Source organism: Asparagus officinalis, chromosome 8 (genome assembly GCF_001876935.1).
Source record: "Asparagus officinalis chromosome 8, Aspof.V1, whole genome shotgun sequence".
In the NCBI taxonomy this organism is placed as follows: Eukaryota; Viridiplantae; Streptophyta; class Magnoliopsida; order Asparagales; family Asparagaceae; genus Asparagus; species Asparagus officinalis.
Window position 1 is genome coordinate 36,305,132 of NC_033801.1, and position 11,271 is coordinate 36,316,402.

At 41.5% G+C, this 11,271-nt stretch overlaps 2 protein-coding genes across 4 annotated transcripts in view; both read left to right on the forward strand.

Moving 5' to 3' along the window:
- The window catches only part of LOC109822209 (uncharacterized calcium-binding protein At1g02270-like), a 4,211-nt gene extending 3,329 nt beyond the window's left edge, over nucleotides 1–882 (forward strand). The window contains exons 10-11 of one of the 2 annotated variants that reach the window (XM_020388378.1): nucleotides 70–180; nucleotides 361–882. In XM_020388378.1, coding sequence (XP_020243967.1) covers nucleotides 70–180; nucleotides 361–606 — 357 coding nt within the window. In that variant the 3' untranslated portion in view covers nucleotides 607–882. Of the gene's footprint in view, nucleotides 1–68; nucleotides 181–360 lie in introns of those variants that run through there. The other variant, XM_020388379.1, reaches the window with a different exon arrangement.
- LOC109820510 lies at nucleotides 10,192–10,962 on the forward strand. 2 transcript variants are annotated; one of them, XM_020386664.1, is made up of 2 exons: nucleotides 10,192–10,686; nucleotides 10,889–10,962. In XM_020386664.1, the coding sequence occupies exons 1-2, from the start codon at nucleotides 10,242–10,244 to the stop codon at nucleotides 10,894–10,896; spliced, it is 453 nt and encodes a 150-aa protein (XP_020242253.1). In that variant the 5' UTR covers nucleotides 10,192–10,241; the 3' UTR covers nucleotides 10,897–10,962. The 2 variants fall into 2 exon arrangements, with proteins under 2 accessions (XP_020242253.1, XP_020242252.1); XM_020386663.1 differs by lacking the exon at nucleotides 10,889–10,962 and adding an exon at nucleotides 10,799–10,886.

Genomic DNA, 11,271 nt, shown 5'->3' on the forward strand with positions numbered 1-11,271 from the left:
CATGTGCGCACGCGCGCGCACACACACACACAAGGAAACATCAGGGTTGCTGACAATGCTTAATTTCTACAGTTGGGAATAACAGGCCATTCTCAGTGTCTTAGTCCAAAAGAGTTAGAGGAGTTATGGGCCCAGGTTGACATGGAAGGCAATGGTGTCATCAACTACCAAGAATTCCAGGTAGGAACTTGTACAAAAATTTAATCCATGTATCGATCAGTTTTCTTGTTGAATACTTTAGTTCTCTTAAATTCATGGAGTTTAACTAAAACATTTCAACAACTAATAAGTTTTCACGAAAACATGCATGCTGTTACATTACCTTTTAATAGTTAACAATGTTACTGATGATTATTGCAGCATCGAATTTGGAACCCTACACTGTTGGAGAAGCCGAAGGAAAATCCTGAAGTTGGCATTAATGAGCCAGAGGACAAGAAAAAGGGCATTGAGGAGGAGCAAGCTTTTGGTTTTAAAGTGAAGAATGCAGTTCTCTTCCCTCCAGAGGTAGAGAAAGGAACATGGCCAGAGGATTACTCTCTTTCAGATCATGCACCGCTCACCGTAGTGTTTTCTCCTGTTGTGAGAATGCGCCGTTGCTCATAACCAATCCTATTGACCTTGTGTGGCAGTGTACAGAATCTGGTAATATCACTTTTTTATAATACAGTTTTGGGAGCATGAGTAGAGATAACCTAGGTTTAGTGGCAGAAATACTGCATGCTCTGATCAATGAAGAGATATGAGAAGTGTACAGGTTGCAATTGCATAGTTCTCTGTTTCCCTATTGAACCTTATTTTTGCTCCTTGTAATTAAACACACTGATTAAGATCATCAGTATGCGACTCTTGTTGATTATTTCACTATTTCTTGTTGATTCACTGGTTGCACGAGTAATGTTTTGTAGATATTTGTCTATTTATTTGACCCTCAATTATGGTACTGTTATTTGATATTCCAGCTTGTTGCAAACAATGTTTGATTTTGGAGGGGGAGCGACTAGATAAAGGATAAAGAGAAGAGAGAACGGGAGAGAGAGAGTGGGATTTTAGAGTAGGGGTATTAAAATAATTTAGTTACACAATTAACATGAAATCACACCATAGTAGCAGATTTTAGAGGAGCAGTAAAGCAGAGGATGCAATTGAGGGGGAAAAACTAGAAGGATTTGAGGGTGTAAAATTAAAAATTCGAAAATTTGGCGATCGAATGTAAAAATATAATAGAATTAATAGCCGATGTGAAAAAACCCCCTAAAAAGTTTGCCTTTGTTCATCACATTACATATGTCCAAGAGGCTGGTTGGGGGAAATGTGATTAATATTGTAATATTTTTGCAAGTGAAGACCAACCCCTCCAAGAGCTACCCCTCCTTCTTTTCTATTTTTTATGCTTAACTTCGGTTTGGATTGGTTCAGCACAACTACAACTGAAGAGCTCCATTGCACCAACTGGAGCTCGACACCTATCTTATTGTTAAGTAACTTTCCCCCCTCTTTTCCTTAATATATATATTTTTTACTACCTTTATTAATCTTCTTAATTTTTAAGAAGAAAAAATCTTTAAGAAATTTTGTCCTAAACTCATTTTTAAAATTTTTGTTGAAAAAAAAAGAATCTAGCCTCCTCTCTATTGGCTTATGCTATTTATCACAGACAAATACTATACCGGTTGATGACTCTTGAAACTGTAAAAATGGCGTCAAAATCCATGAGGGAACAAGCAGACAGTTTCACGGTCGACCGCATATGACGCTGCGGTCGACCGCAACGTGCACAGCATTGTAGTATGGGTCTGGTTTTTTGGCGGTCGACCGCGATCGAACCCAGAAGTTGGGAAACTCTCTAGAGTTTTTGCGGTCGACCGCGATATGTGCTCTGCGGTCGACTGCGATGCGGGTTTGGGTCAGGTTTAGTTTTCCAGACCTGTTTCATTGTGAGCTTGTATATAACCCTAACCACGATTTTTAGGGTTATGTAAGGAGGGTTTTGAGCTGCCAAAAGAGGTGGTTGTTGCATTCATTGTGGGAGGCTTTGAGAGAGATCTAGAGAGCTTATTTTGTGAGTTTTGGTAAGATTTGTAACCCTATTTGTATTCTCTTGATTTCTAATAGTATAAACTCCTCATTCCTTGCCCCGTGGACGTAAGCAACTTGCCGAACAACGTAAATTTGTGTTCTTGTTGTGATTGATGGTTTGCTTGTGTTATTGTGATCTATTTAGTTCTTGTGTGTGCGATTTATTGGCATTAGAAGGCTTCCGCAGCGCACAACAAGTGGTATCAGAGCTTCGGGTTTTGATTTGGGGTTTGTTCGAAGGATTCGCTGTCGGATTCTTATTTGGAAAGGTAGATCTACAATATGGGTGAAACAAGCACATCGGGGTCAGCTTTGACAAAGGCGATATAGAGTCTGAGCATCAATAATACAAAGATTGATGTTCCGAAGTTCGACGGCAAGATCAATTTCGATTTGTGAAGGTGTCAGGTGATGGATAAGTTGGACGCCCAAAATTTGGAGGAGACACTTGAATTACAAGAGAAACCCGAGGATATGGAGGAAAATGTTTGGAAGAAAATGAATAGTAGGGCTTGTGGAGTTATTCGGTCATGCTTGACATCAGATCTTATTTATGATGTGATGAATGAGACGTCGGCGAAGAAAATGTAGGAAACACTCAATGAGAAGTATCTTACGAAGAACATTGAGAATCGGCTTCACTTGAAGAAGATGTTTTACCAATTCAAGATGAAGAGGGGGTTTCCATTCGGGAGCATGTTAACAACTTCACGAAGCTAATTTCGGATATGACCAATGTGAATATCATGGTTGAGGATGAAGGCAAGGCGATGCTACTATTGTGTTCGTTACCGTAGGATGATTTTGGTACGTTCATTCTCACTATGATAAATGGAAGAACTACTGTTAGTTACAAGGAGGTGACCTCAACGTTGGTGAATTATGAGTTGAGGAAGAGTGATGGCGAACCCTCTGAGAAGGTATCAGGAGATGCATTAATAGTTCAATGCCGTAGTCCAAACCGCCAAAAGTTCAATCGCACAAAATCTAAGAATAGGGGTGGCCATATGAGTGTTGGTAGAAATCAATGTGACTTTTACAAAGAAGAGGGAAATTAGAAGAATGAGTGCCCAAAGTTGAAGGATAGAGCCGGAAAGCAAAGGGGGAAAGCTGTACAAGCTTCAAAGGTGAATGTTGCTAAAGCAGTTAGCGACCATTCAGATTCAGATTCTTCTGGCTATTCATGTCCCGCACTGCCGTCAGTTTGTTATGCCGACTCTACGGAGTGGATGTTGGATACGGGAACTACATTTAATATTTACCCTAGGAGGGATTGGTTCTTCAGCTTTGAGAAGCTGGAAAGATGGGATGTTGTGCTCATGGGGAATGATCACATTTTCCCTATTAGTGGGATTAGCTCAGTCCGGATCAGGATGCATGACGTGGTGACTCTGGAGTTGAAAGAAGTGAGGTTCGTGCCGCAGTTGACGAAGAACATCATTTCTCTTGGGACTTTGGAGGCAGCATGTTATAGAGTGATCTTAGATGATGCTACATTAAAGGTCAAGAAGGGTTCTATGATGGTGATACAAGGTGTCAGAGAAAACAACCTATACTACTTGAAGGGCAAGACAGTTACAGGGGGTCTGGCAGCTTCTATCACTACAGAGGAGGACACTACCACCCTATGATATATGAGACTTGGACACACAGGTGATAAGTCCCTACAGTCATTGGAAAAACAGGGGCTACTGAAAGGTGCGAAGACCTGCAAGATAGAGATGTGTGAGCATTGCATACTTGGGAAGAAGACTAAAGTGAAGTTCGGCACCGCTATTCATAACACTCAAGATATATTGGATTATATTCACACAGATATTTGGGACCCTTCCAAACACACATCACTTGGTGGGTCCAATTATTTTATCACTTTCATTGATGATTATTCGAGAAGGAATTGGGTATATACAATGAAGCATAAACATGAGGTTTTGGATATTTTTGTGGAGTGAAAGAAGAAAGTGGAGCTGTAGACAGATAAAAAGGTGAAGACTTTTCGTTCAGATAATGGTGGAGAGTATAAAAGTGATCTATTTCTGTAGTTTTGCCGGCATCACGGTATTATAAGACACTTCATAGTTCGAGAGACACCGCAACAGAATGGGGTGGCTGAGAGATTGAACCGTACCTTGATGGAGAATGTGCGATGTATGATGACACAGTGTGGATTACCTAGATCCTTTTGGGCCGATGCATTGGTTTATGCGAGCTATCTTGTTAGTAGGTTGTCGCGCACTATGATACATGGGAAGACTTCAATGGAGCGTTAGTCTGGTTCGGTGGCTAATGACTATGAGACGCTTCGGATATTTGGGTGTCCAGCTTACTATCATGTTAGTAAAGGTAAATTGAATCCGAGAGCGAGGAAAGCAGTCTTTGTGGGATTTAGAGAAGACGTTAAAGGCTTCAAATTATGGGATCCATAAGACAAGAAAATGGTCATTAGCAGAGATGTCACATTCGATGAAGCGTACATGATGAAGCCTCGAGTTCATCAGCAGGTGGAGGAAGATCAAACAAGAGAGATATCACAGTAGGTGAAAGATGATATCTCCACCCACTCTAGATAGCATTGTATCCATTGAGGCTCCTACAGAGGTGACTCTAGGAGGAGATAAGATGACATTCGGGCATTTAGAGGATACAGTGGATGGTGAGACTCAGGAACATGGTCATGTTTAGGAGTCTATTGCAGCAAACAGACCTAGGAGGGTGATTCATCGGCCAGCTAGATATGATGATGTCATGGTTGCATATGCTTTATCAGTGGAGGTCATTGACGATTTGGTTCCTTCCACATTTAGGGAGGTAGAGTCTAGCCCTGATTTGATTAGGTAGAGGAATGCTATGGAGGAGGAGATGCAGTCTCTTCAGAAGAACGACACTTGGGAACTTGCAAAGCTTCCTAAGGGTAAGAAAGCTATTGGTTGCAAGTGGGTATATGCGAAGAAGGAGAGATCTTCTATAGGGGACATTCAGTTTAAAGCCAGATTGGTTGCCAAGGGATATGCACAGCTTGAGGGCGTTGATTACAACGAGGTGTTTTCACCCGTTGTGAAGCATTCGTCGATTCAGATTTTATTGGCATTGGTGGCACAGCTGAACTTGGATTTGATCCAAATGGACGTGAAGACGACCTTTCTACATGGAGATTTAGATGATGAGATCTACATGACACAACCCATGGGGTTCCAAGCTGCAGGAAGCAAAAATTTGGTGTGTAAATTGAAGAATTTTTTTATGGACTGAAGCAATCACCACGACAGTGGTACAAGAGATTTGATAGCTTTATGATTGGCCAAGAGTACACGAGGAGCCCTTATGACCCATGTGTTTATATGCGCAAGCTACAGGATGATGACCATATTTATTTATTATTATATGTTGACGATATGCTCATTGCTTCCAGGAACACTTCAGCTATAGGGAAATTAAAAAAGGAGTTGTCATCTGAATTTGAGATGAAGGATCTTGGAAAGGCTAAGAAGATATTTGGTATAAAGATTGAACGAGACCGGATGAAGGGAATTGAAGCTTTCACAGAGGAGTTACTAGCAGAAGATGCTGAAGAAATTCAGTTTTGAGGGCAATGCCAAGATGATGAATACTCCAATAGCTCCCCACTTAAAGCTTTCAGTCTTGATGTCATCAGTTTCAGTTGAGGATCGGGACTATATGTCCAACACGCGAGTGCAGTGGGTAGCTTGATGTATGCTATGGTGTGTATGAGGCCAGATTTATCACAGGTCGTGAGCATGGTATCTAGGTACATGCACGACCCCGGAAAGAGTCATTGGGAGGCCGTGAAGTGGATTCTACAGTACATTAAGGGTACCGTGGATGTTTGTTTGGTATTCAAGAAGAACGAGGAGACAGGGCATGATAGTATTGGCTACATGGACTCAGACTATGCTGGAGATCTTGACAAGCGTCGATCTACTACAGGTTATGTTTTTACATTGGCAGGTACACCGGTGTGTTGGAGATGCACATTTTACTACTACAGAGGCGGAGTATATAACAGTGACTGAAGCTGCGAAGGAGGCTTTGTGGCTGCATGGATTGTTAGAGGACTTGGGGATTTTGCAGGAGACCATTCAAGTATATTGTGATAGCATGTCGGCTATCTATTTGGTGAAGAACCAAGTTTATTATGCACGTACAAAACACATTGATGTCAGATTTTATTTTATACTTGACATATTAGATGATGGAGACGCCACGTTGGAGAAGGTCCACACTAAGGACAACCCTGCTGATATGTTGACCAAGGTTGTTCCAGGTGTTAAGTTTGGTCATTGTTTGAATTTATTGAACATTCTTCGATGTTAAGGCCTTTGACGGCCATTTGGGTGAACTACATTTGGCTTGATTCCTTGGTCAAGAGGATACATAGGTAGTCTTTTCTATGCAGCCGGTTTGGACTTCTTGATTTTGATGGGGGAGATTATTTGCGCTCTCTTTTGGGTTCCCGACTTGTTGTGGATTAAGTCCGTTATCATGGATTGATTTTATGGTGTACTGGACGTAACAAGTGAGACATGTGGATGATTTGGTGTCGGCTCAGTTTTAGTAAAACAATCGTCGAGGTAGAGAATTTTAGAAATGATGTCAAAATCCATGAGGGAACAAACAAGCAGTTTCACGGTCGACTGCACATGGCGCTGTGGTCGACCGCAACGTGCACAGTACTGCAGTATGGCTCTGGATTTTTGGCGGTCGACCGCACATGGTTCTGCGGTTGACCGCGGCCGAACCCAGAAGTTGGGAAACTCTTTGGAGTTTTTACGGTCGACCGCAATATGTGCTTTGCGATCGACCGCGATGCGGGTTTGGGTCAGGTTTAGTTTTCCAGACCCGTTTCGTTGTGAGCTTGTATATAACCCTAACCATGATTTTTAGGGTTATGTAAGAAGGGTTTTGAGCTGCCAAAAGAGGTGGTTGTTGCATCAATTGTGTGAGGCTTTGAGAGAGATCTAGAGAGCTTATTTTGTGGGTTTTGGTAAGATTTGTAACCCTATTTGTATTCTCTTGATTTCTAATAGTATAAACTCCCCCCTTCCTTGCCCCGTGGACGTAGGCAACTTGCCAAACCACGTAAATTTGTGTTCTTGCTATGATTGGTGGTTTGCTTGTGTTATTGTGATCTATTTGGTTCTTGTGTGTGCGATTTATTGGCATTAGAAGGCTTCCGCAGCGCACAACAGAAACCTTAACAATGTCTCAACAATTGTAAACTGGTAGCAGAACTAGACGCAACACCAACTATAACTAACACTTAACATAATCTCTTCTTCCTGCTTCTTCACTTCATTACTTGCTCCCCCAGAATTCAACCCTCACCTGTAATACATGGAAAAGACCGATATACCCCCATCCTGGTACCAAACCTGCACTTGAAAGAGGAAGGGCAGTTATGTCTAAACCAGGGAACTCAGTTGAGCATTCCCCATCTAGAGCCCCTTTAAAGACTTCAAGCTACAATACCATCTCAACCAACAAATAGTAGCTCAAATAACACACAATGATTAGAGCAAAAGAGAACATAGAAATTATTCAGCTTTAATGGATGCAGTTCCTCACAAGACGACCTTCTTCAAGTGCACGAGATGGCTCATGGAAGAAAACCAAGACATCCCAAATTGCCGATATCACTATTTCTGCGATTCTACTTACTCTGGAAATTATCCTCCCTTTGTAGATTTATCAGTTCTCATCTTCACAATAGCCTCATATCTCTGTATCACACTTTTCTCTTTTCTAAGATTCAGAAAACACGATATTAACATAGTAAACTCGAAGAAAAGGTATCTATTGCCCTCAGGCCCTATATCACTTCCTGTGATCCTACTAATCCTTGCCAAGGGATCAAGAATCAACACTTTGTTCCCTCTCTCCGCAATTGGTCCTGCTCTCCTCAGTCTTGTACATATCTCTGCTCTCGCCTTCGAGTACCAAATGATGACCATATTTATTTATTATTATATGTTGACGATATGCTCATTGCTTCCAGGAACACTTCAGCTATAGGGAAATTAAAAAAGGAGTTGTCATCTGAATTTGAGATGAAGGATCTTGGAAAGGCTAAGAAGATATTTGGTATAAAGATTGAACGAGACCGGATGAAGGGAATTGAAGCTTTCACAGAGGAGTTACTAGCAGAAGATGCTGAAGAAATTCAGTTTTGAGGGCAATGCCAAGATGATGAATACTCCAATAGCTCCCCACTTAAAGCTTTCAGTCTTGATGTCATCAGTTTCAGTTGAGGATCGGGACTATATGTCCAACACGCGAGTGCAGTGGGTAGCTTGATGTATGCTATGGTGTGTATGAGGCCAGATTTATCACAGGTCGTGAGCATGGTATCTAGGTACATGCACGACCCCGGAAAGAGTCATTGGGAGGCCGTGAAGTGGATTCTACAGTACATTAAGGGTACCGTGGATGTTTGTTTGGTATTCAAGAAGAACGAGGAGACAGGGCATGATAGTATTGGCTACATGGACTCAGACTATGCTGGAGATCTTGACAAGCGTCGATCTACTACAGGTTATGTTTTTACATTGGCAGGTTTTTAGTCTACGGTGGCTCTCTCTACTACAGAGGCGGAGTATATAACAGTGACTGAAGCTGCGAAGGAGGCTTTGTGGCTGCATGGATTGTTAGAGGACTTGGGGATTTTGCAGGAGACCATTCAAGTATATTGTGATAGCATGTCGGCTATCTATTTGGTGAAGAACCAAGTTTATTATGCACGTACAAAACACATTGATGTCAGATTTTATTTTATACTTGACATATTAGATGATGGAGACGCCACGTTGGAGAAGGTCCACACTAAGGACAACCCTGCTGATATGTTGACCAAGGTTGTTCCAGGTGTTAAGTTTGGTCATTGTTTGAATTTATTGAACATTCTTCGATGTTAAGGCCTTTGACGGCCATTTGGGTGAACTACATTTGGCTTGATTCCTTGGTCAAGAGGATACATAGGTAGTCTTTTCTATGCAGCCGGTTTGGACTTCTTGATTTTGATGGGGGAGATTATTTGCGCTCTCTTTTGGGTTCCCGACTTGTTGTGGATTAAGTCCGTTATCATGGATTGATTTTATGGTGTACTGGACGTAACAAGTGAGACATGTGGATGATTTGGTGTCGGCTCAGTTTTAGTAAAACAATCGTCGAGGTAGAGAATTTTAGAAATGATGTCAAAATCCATGAGGGAACAAACAAGCAGTTTCACGGTCGACTGCACATGGCGCTGTGGTCGACCGCAACGTGCACAGTACTGCAGTATGGCTCTGGATTTTTGGCGGTCGACCGCACATGGTTCTGCGGTTGACCGCGGCCGAACCCAGAAGTTGGGAAACTCTTTGGAGTTTTTACGGTCGACCGCAATATGTGCTTTGCGATCGACCGCGATGCGGGTTTGGGTCAGGTTTAGTTTTCCAGACCCGTTTCGTTGTGAGCTTGTATATAACCCTAACCATGATTTTTAGGGTTATGTAAGAAGGGTTTTGAGCTGCCAAAAGAGGTGGTTGTTGCATCAATTGTGTGAGGCTTTGAGAGAGATCTAGAGAGCTTATTTTGTGGGTTTTGGTAAGATTTGTAACCCTATTTGTATTCTCTTGATTTCTAATAGTATAAACTCCCCCCTTCCTTGCCCCGTGGACGTAGGCAACTTGCCAAACCACGTAAATTTGTGTTCTTGCTATGATTGGTGGTTTGCTTGTGTTATTGTGATCTATTTGGTTCTTGTGTGTGCGATTTATTGGCATTAGAAGGCTTCCGCAGCGCACAACAGAAACCTTAACAATGTCTCAACAATTGTAAACTGGTAGCAGAACTAGACGCAACACCAACTATAACTAACACTTAACATAATCTCTTCTTCCTGCTTCTTCACTTCATTACTTGCTCCCCCAGAATTCAACCCTCACCTGTAATACATGGAAAAGACCGATATACCCCCATCCTGGTACCAAACCTGCACTTGAAAGAGGAAGGGCAGTTATGTCTAAACCAGGGAACTCAGTTGAGCATTCCCCATCTAGAGCCCCTTTAAAGACTTCAAGCTACAATACCATCTCAACCAACAAATAGTAGCTCAAATAACACACAATGATTAGAGCAAAAGAGAACATAGAAATTATTCAGCTTTAATGGATGCAGTTCCTCACAAGACGACCTTCTTCAAGTGCACGAGATGGCTCATGGAAGAAAACCAAGACATCCCAAATTGCCGATATCACTATTTCTGCGATTCTACTTACTCTGGAAATTATCCTCCCTTTGTAGATTTATCAGTTCTCATCTTCACAATAGCCTCATATCTCTGTATCACACTTTTCTCTTTTCTAAGATTCAGAAAACACGATATTAACATAGTAAACTCGAAGAAAAGGTATCTATTGCCCTCAGGCCCTATATCACTTCCTGTGATCCTACTAATCCTTGCCAAGGGATCAAGAATCAACACTTTGTTCCCTCTCTCCGCAATTGGTCCTGCTCTCCTCAGTCTTGTACATATCTCTGCTCTCGCCTTCGAGTACCAATCTGCTGACAGGAGTTTTAAGTATGCAGTTATTGAGGCTTCAACAGTTTCAGGTATTCTACATGCGAGCTTGTACTTAGATTCGATTATAATGCCTTATTACACCGGGCTGGATGCTTTGATTAATTCTTCGCTGTCTGGGGATTGTGAAACTTGTGTGTGTAGGAGTGAGGTTTTGGTTGTAGGAGGCGGATTGGTTGCTTATAAAGGGTGGTCTAAGACAATGATGACAGTTATTGGTTGTTTGTGTTTCAGAATGCTGAGCAGGATTTTTGGGGAGGAGAAGATGAATTTGGTTATTAAGTTGAAGATTTTGTTGGAGGGTTTTAGTTGGATTTTGATAGCAAGGGATGTTGTTTATCTGATGATTAGTGTTCCAGAGAGAAATGTTGTCATTAATACAGTGTTATATGGAGGGATTTGTGTTTTGGTGATCCTCAGTGTGCTGAGGAAGGTTCAAGATCTCTTCGTTTGGATGGTTAGAAGTTTTCAATTCCAGAAGAAGGCTGGTTTGTGCCAAAATATTGTTTAATTTTTTTTTTTTGAGAAAAAAGAATATTGTCTAAATTGTATAGTGAAAAAATGTATTGCTTTGTTATTGTTTTATTTAACTTGTTTGAATTAACATGTGTTTGTTA

Excerpts from the sequence above, each read along its gene's own strand:
- LOC109820510 (XM_020386663.1), top strand. The coding sequence starts at position 10,242 with ATGGATGCAGTTCCTCACAAGACGACCTTCTTCAAGTGCACGAGATGG. Across the intron at positions 10,687-10,798 it reads TGAGGCTTCAACAGTTTCAG|GAGTGAGGTTTTGGTTGTAG; the intron begins GTATTCTACATG and ends TTGTGTGTGTAG.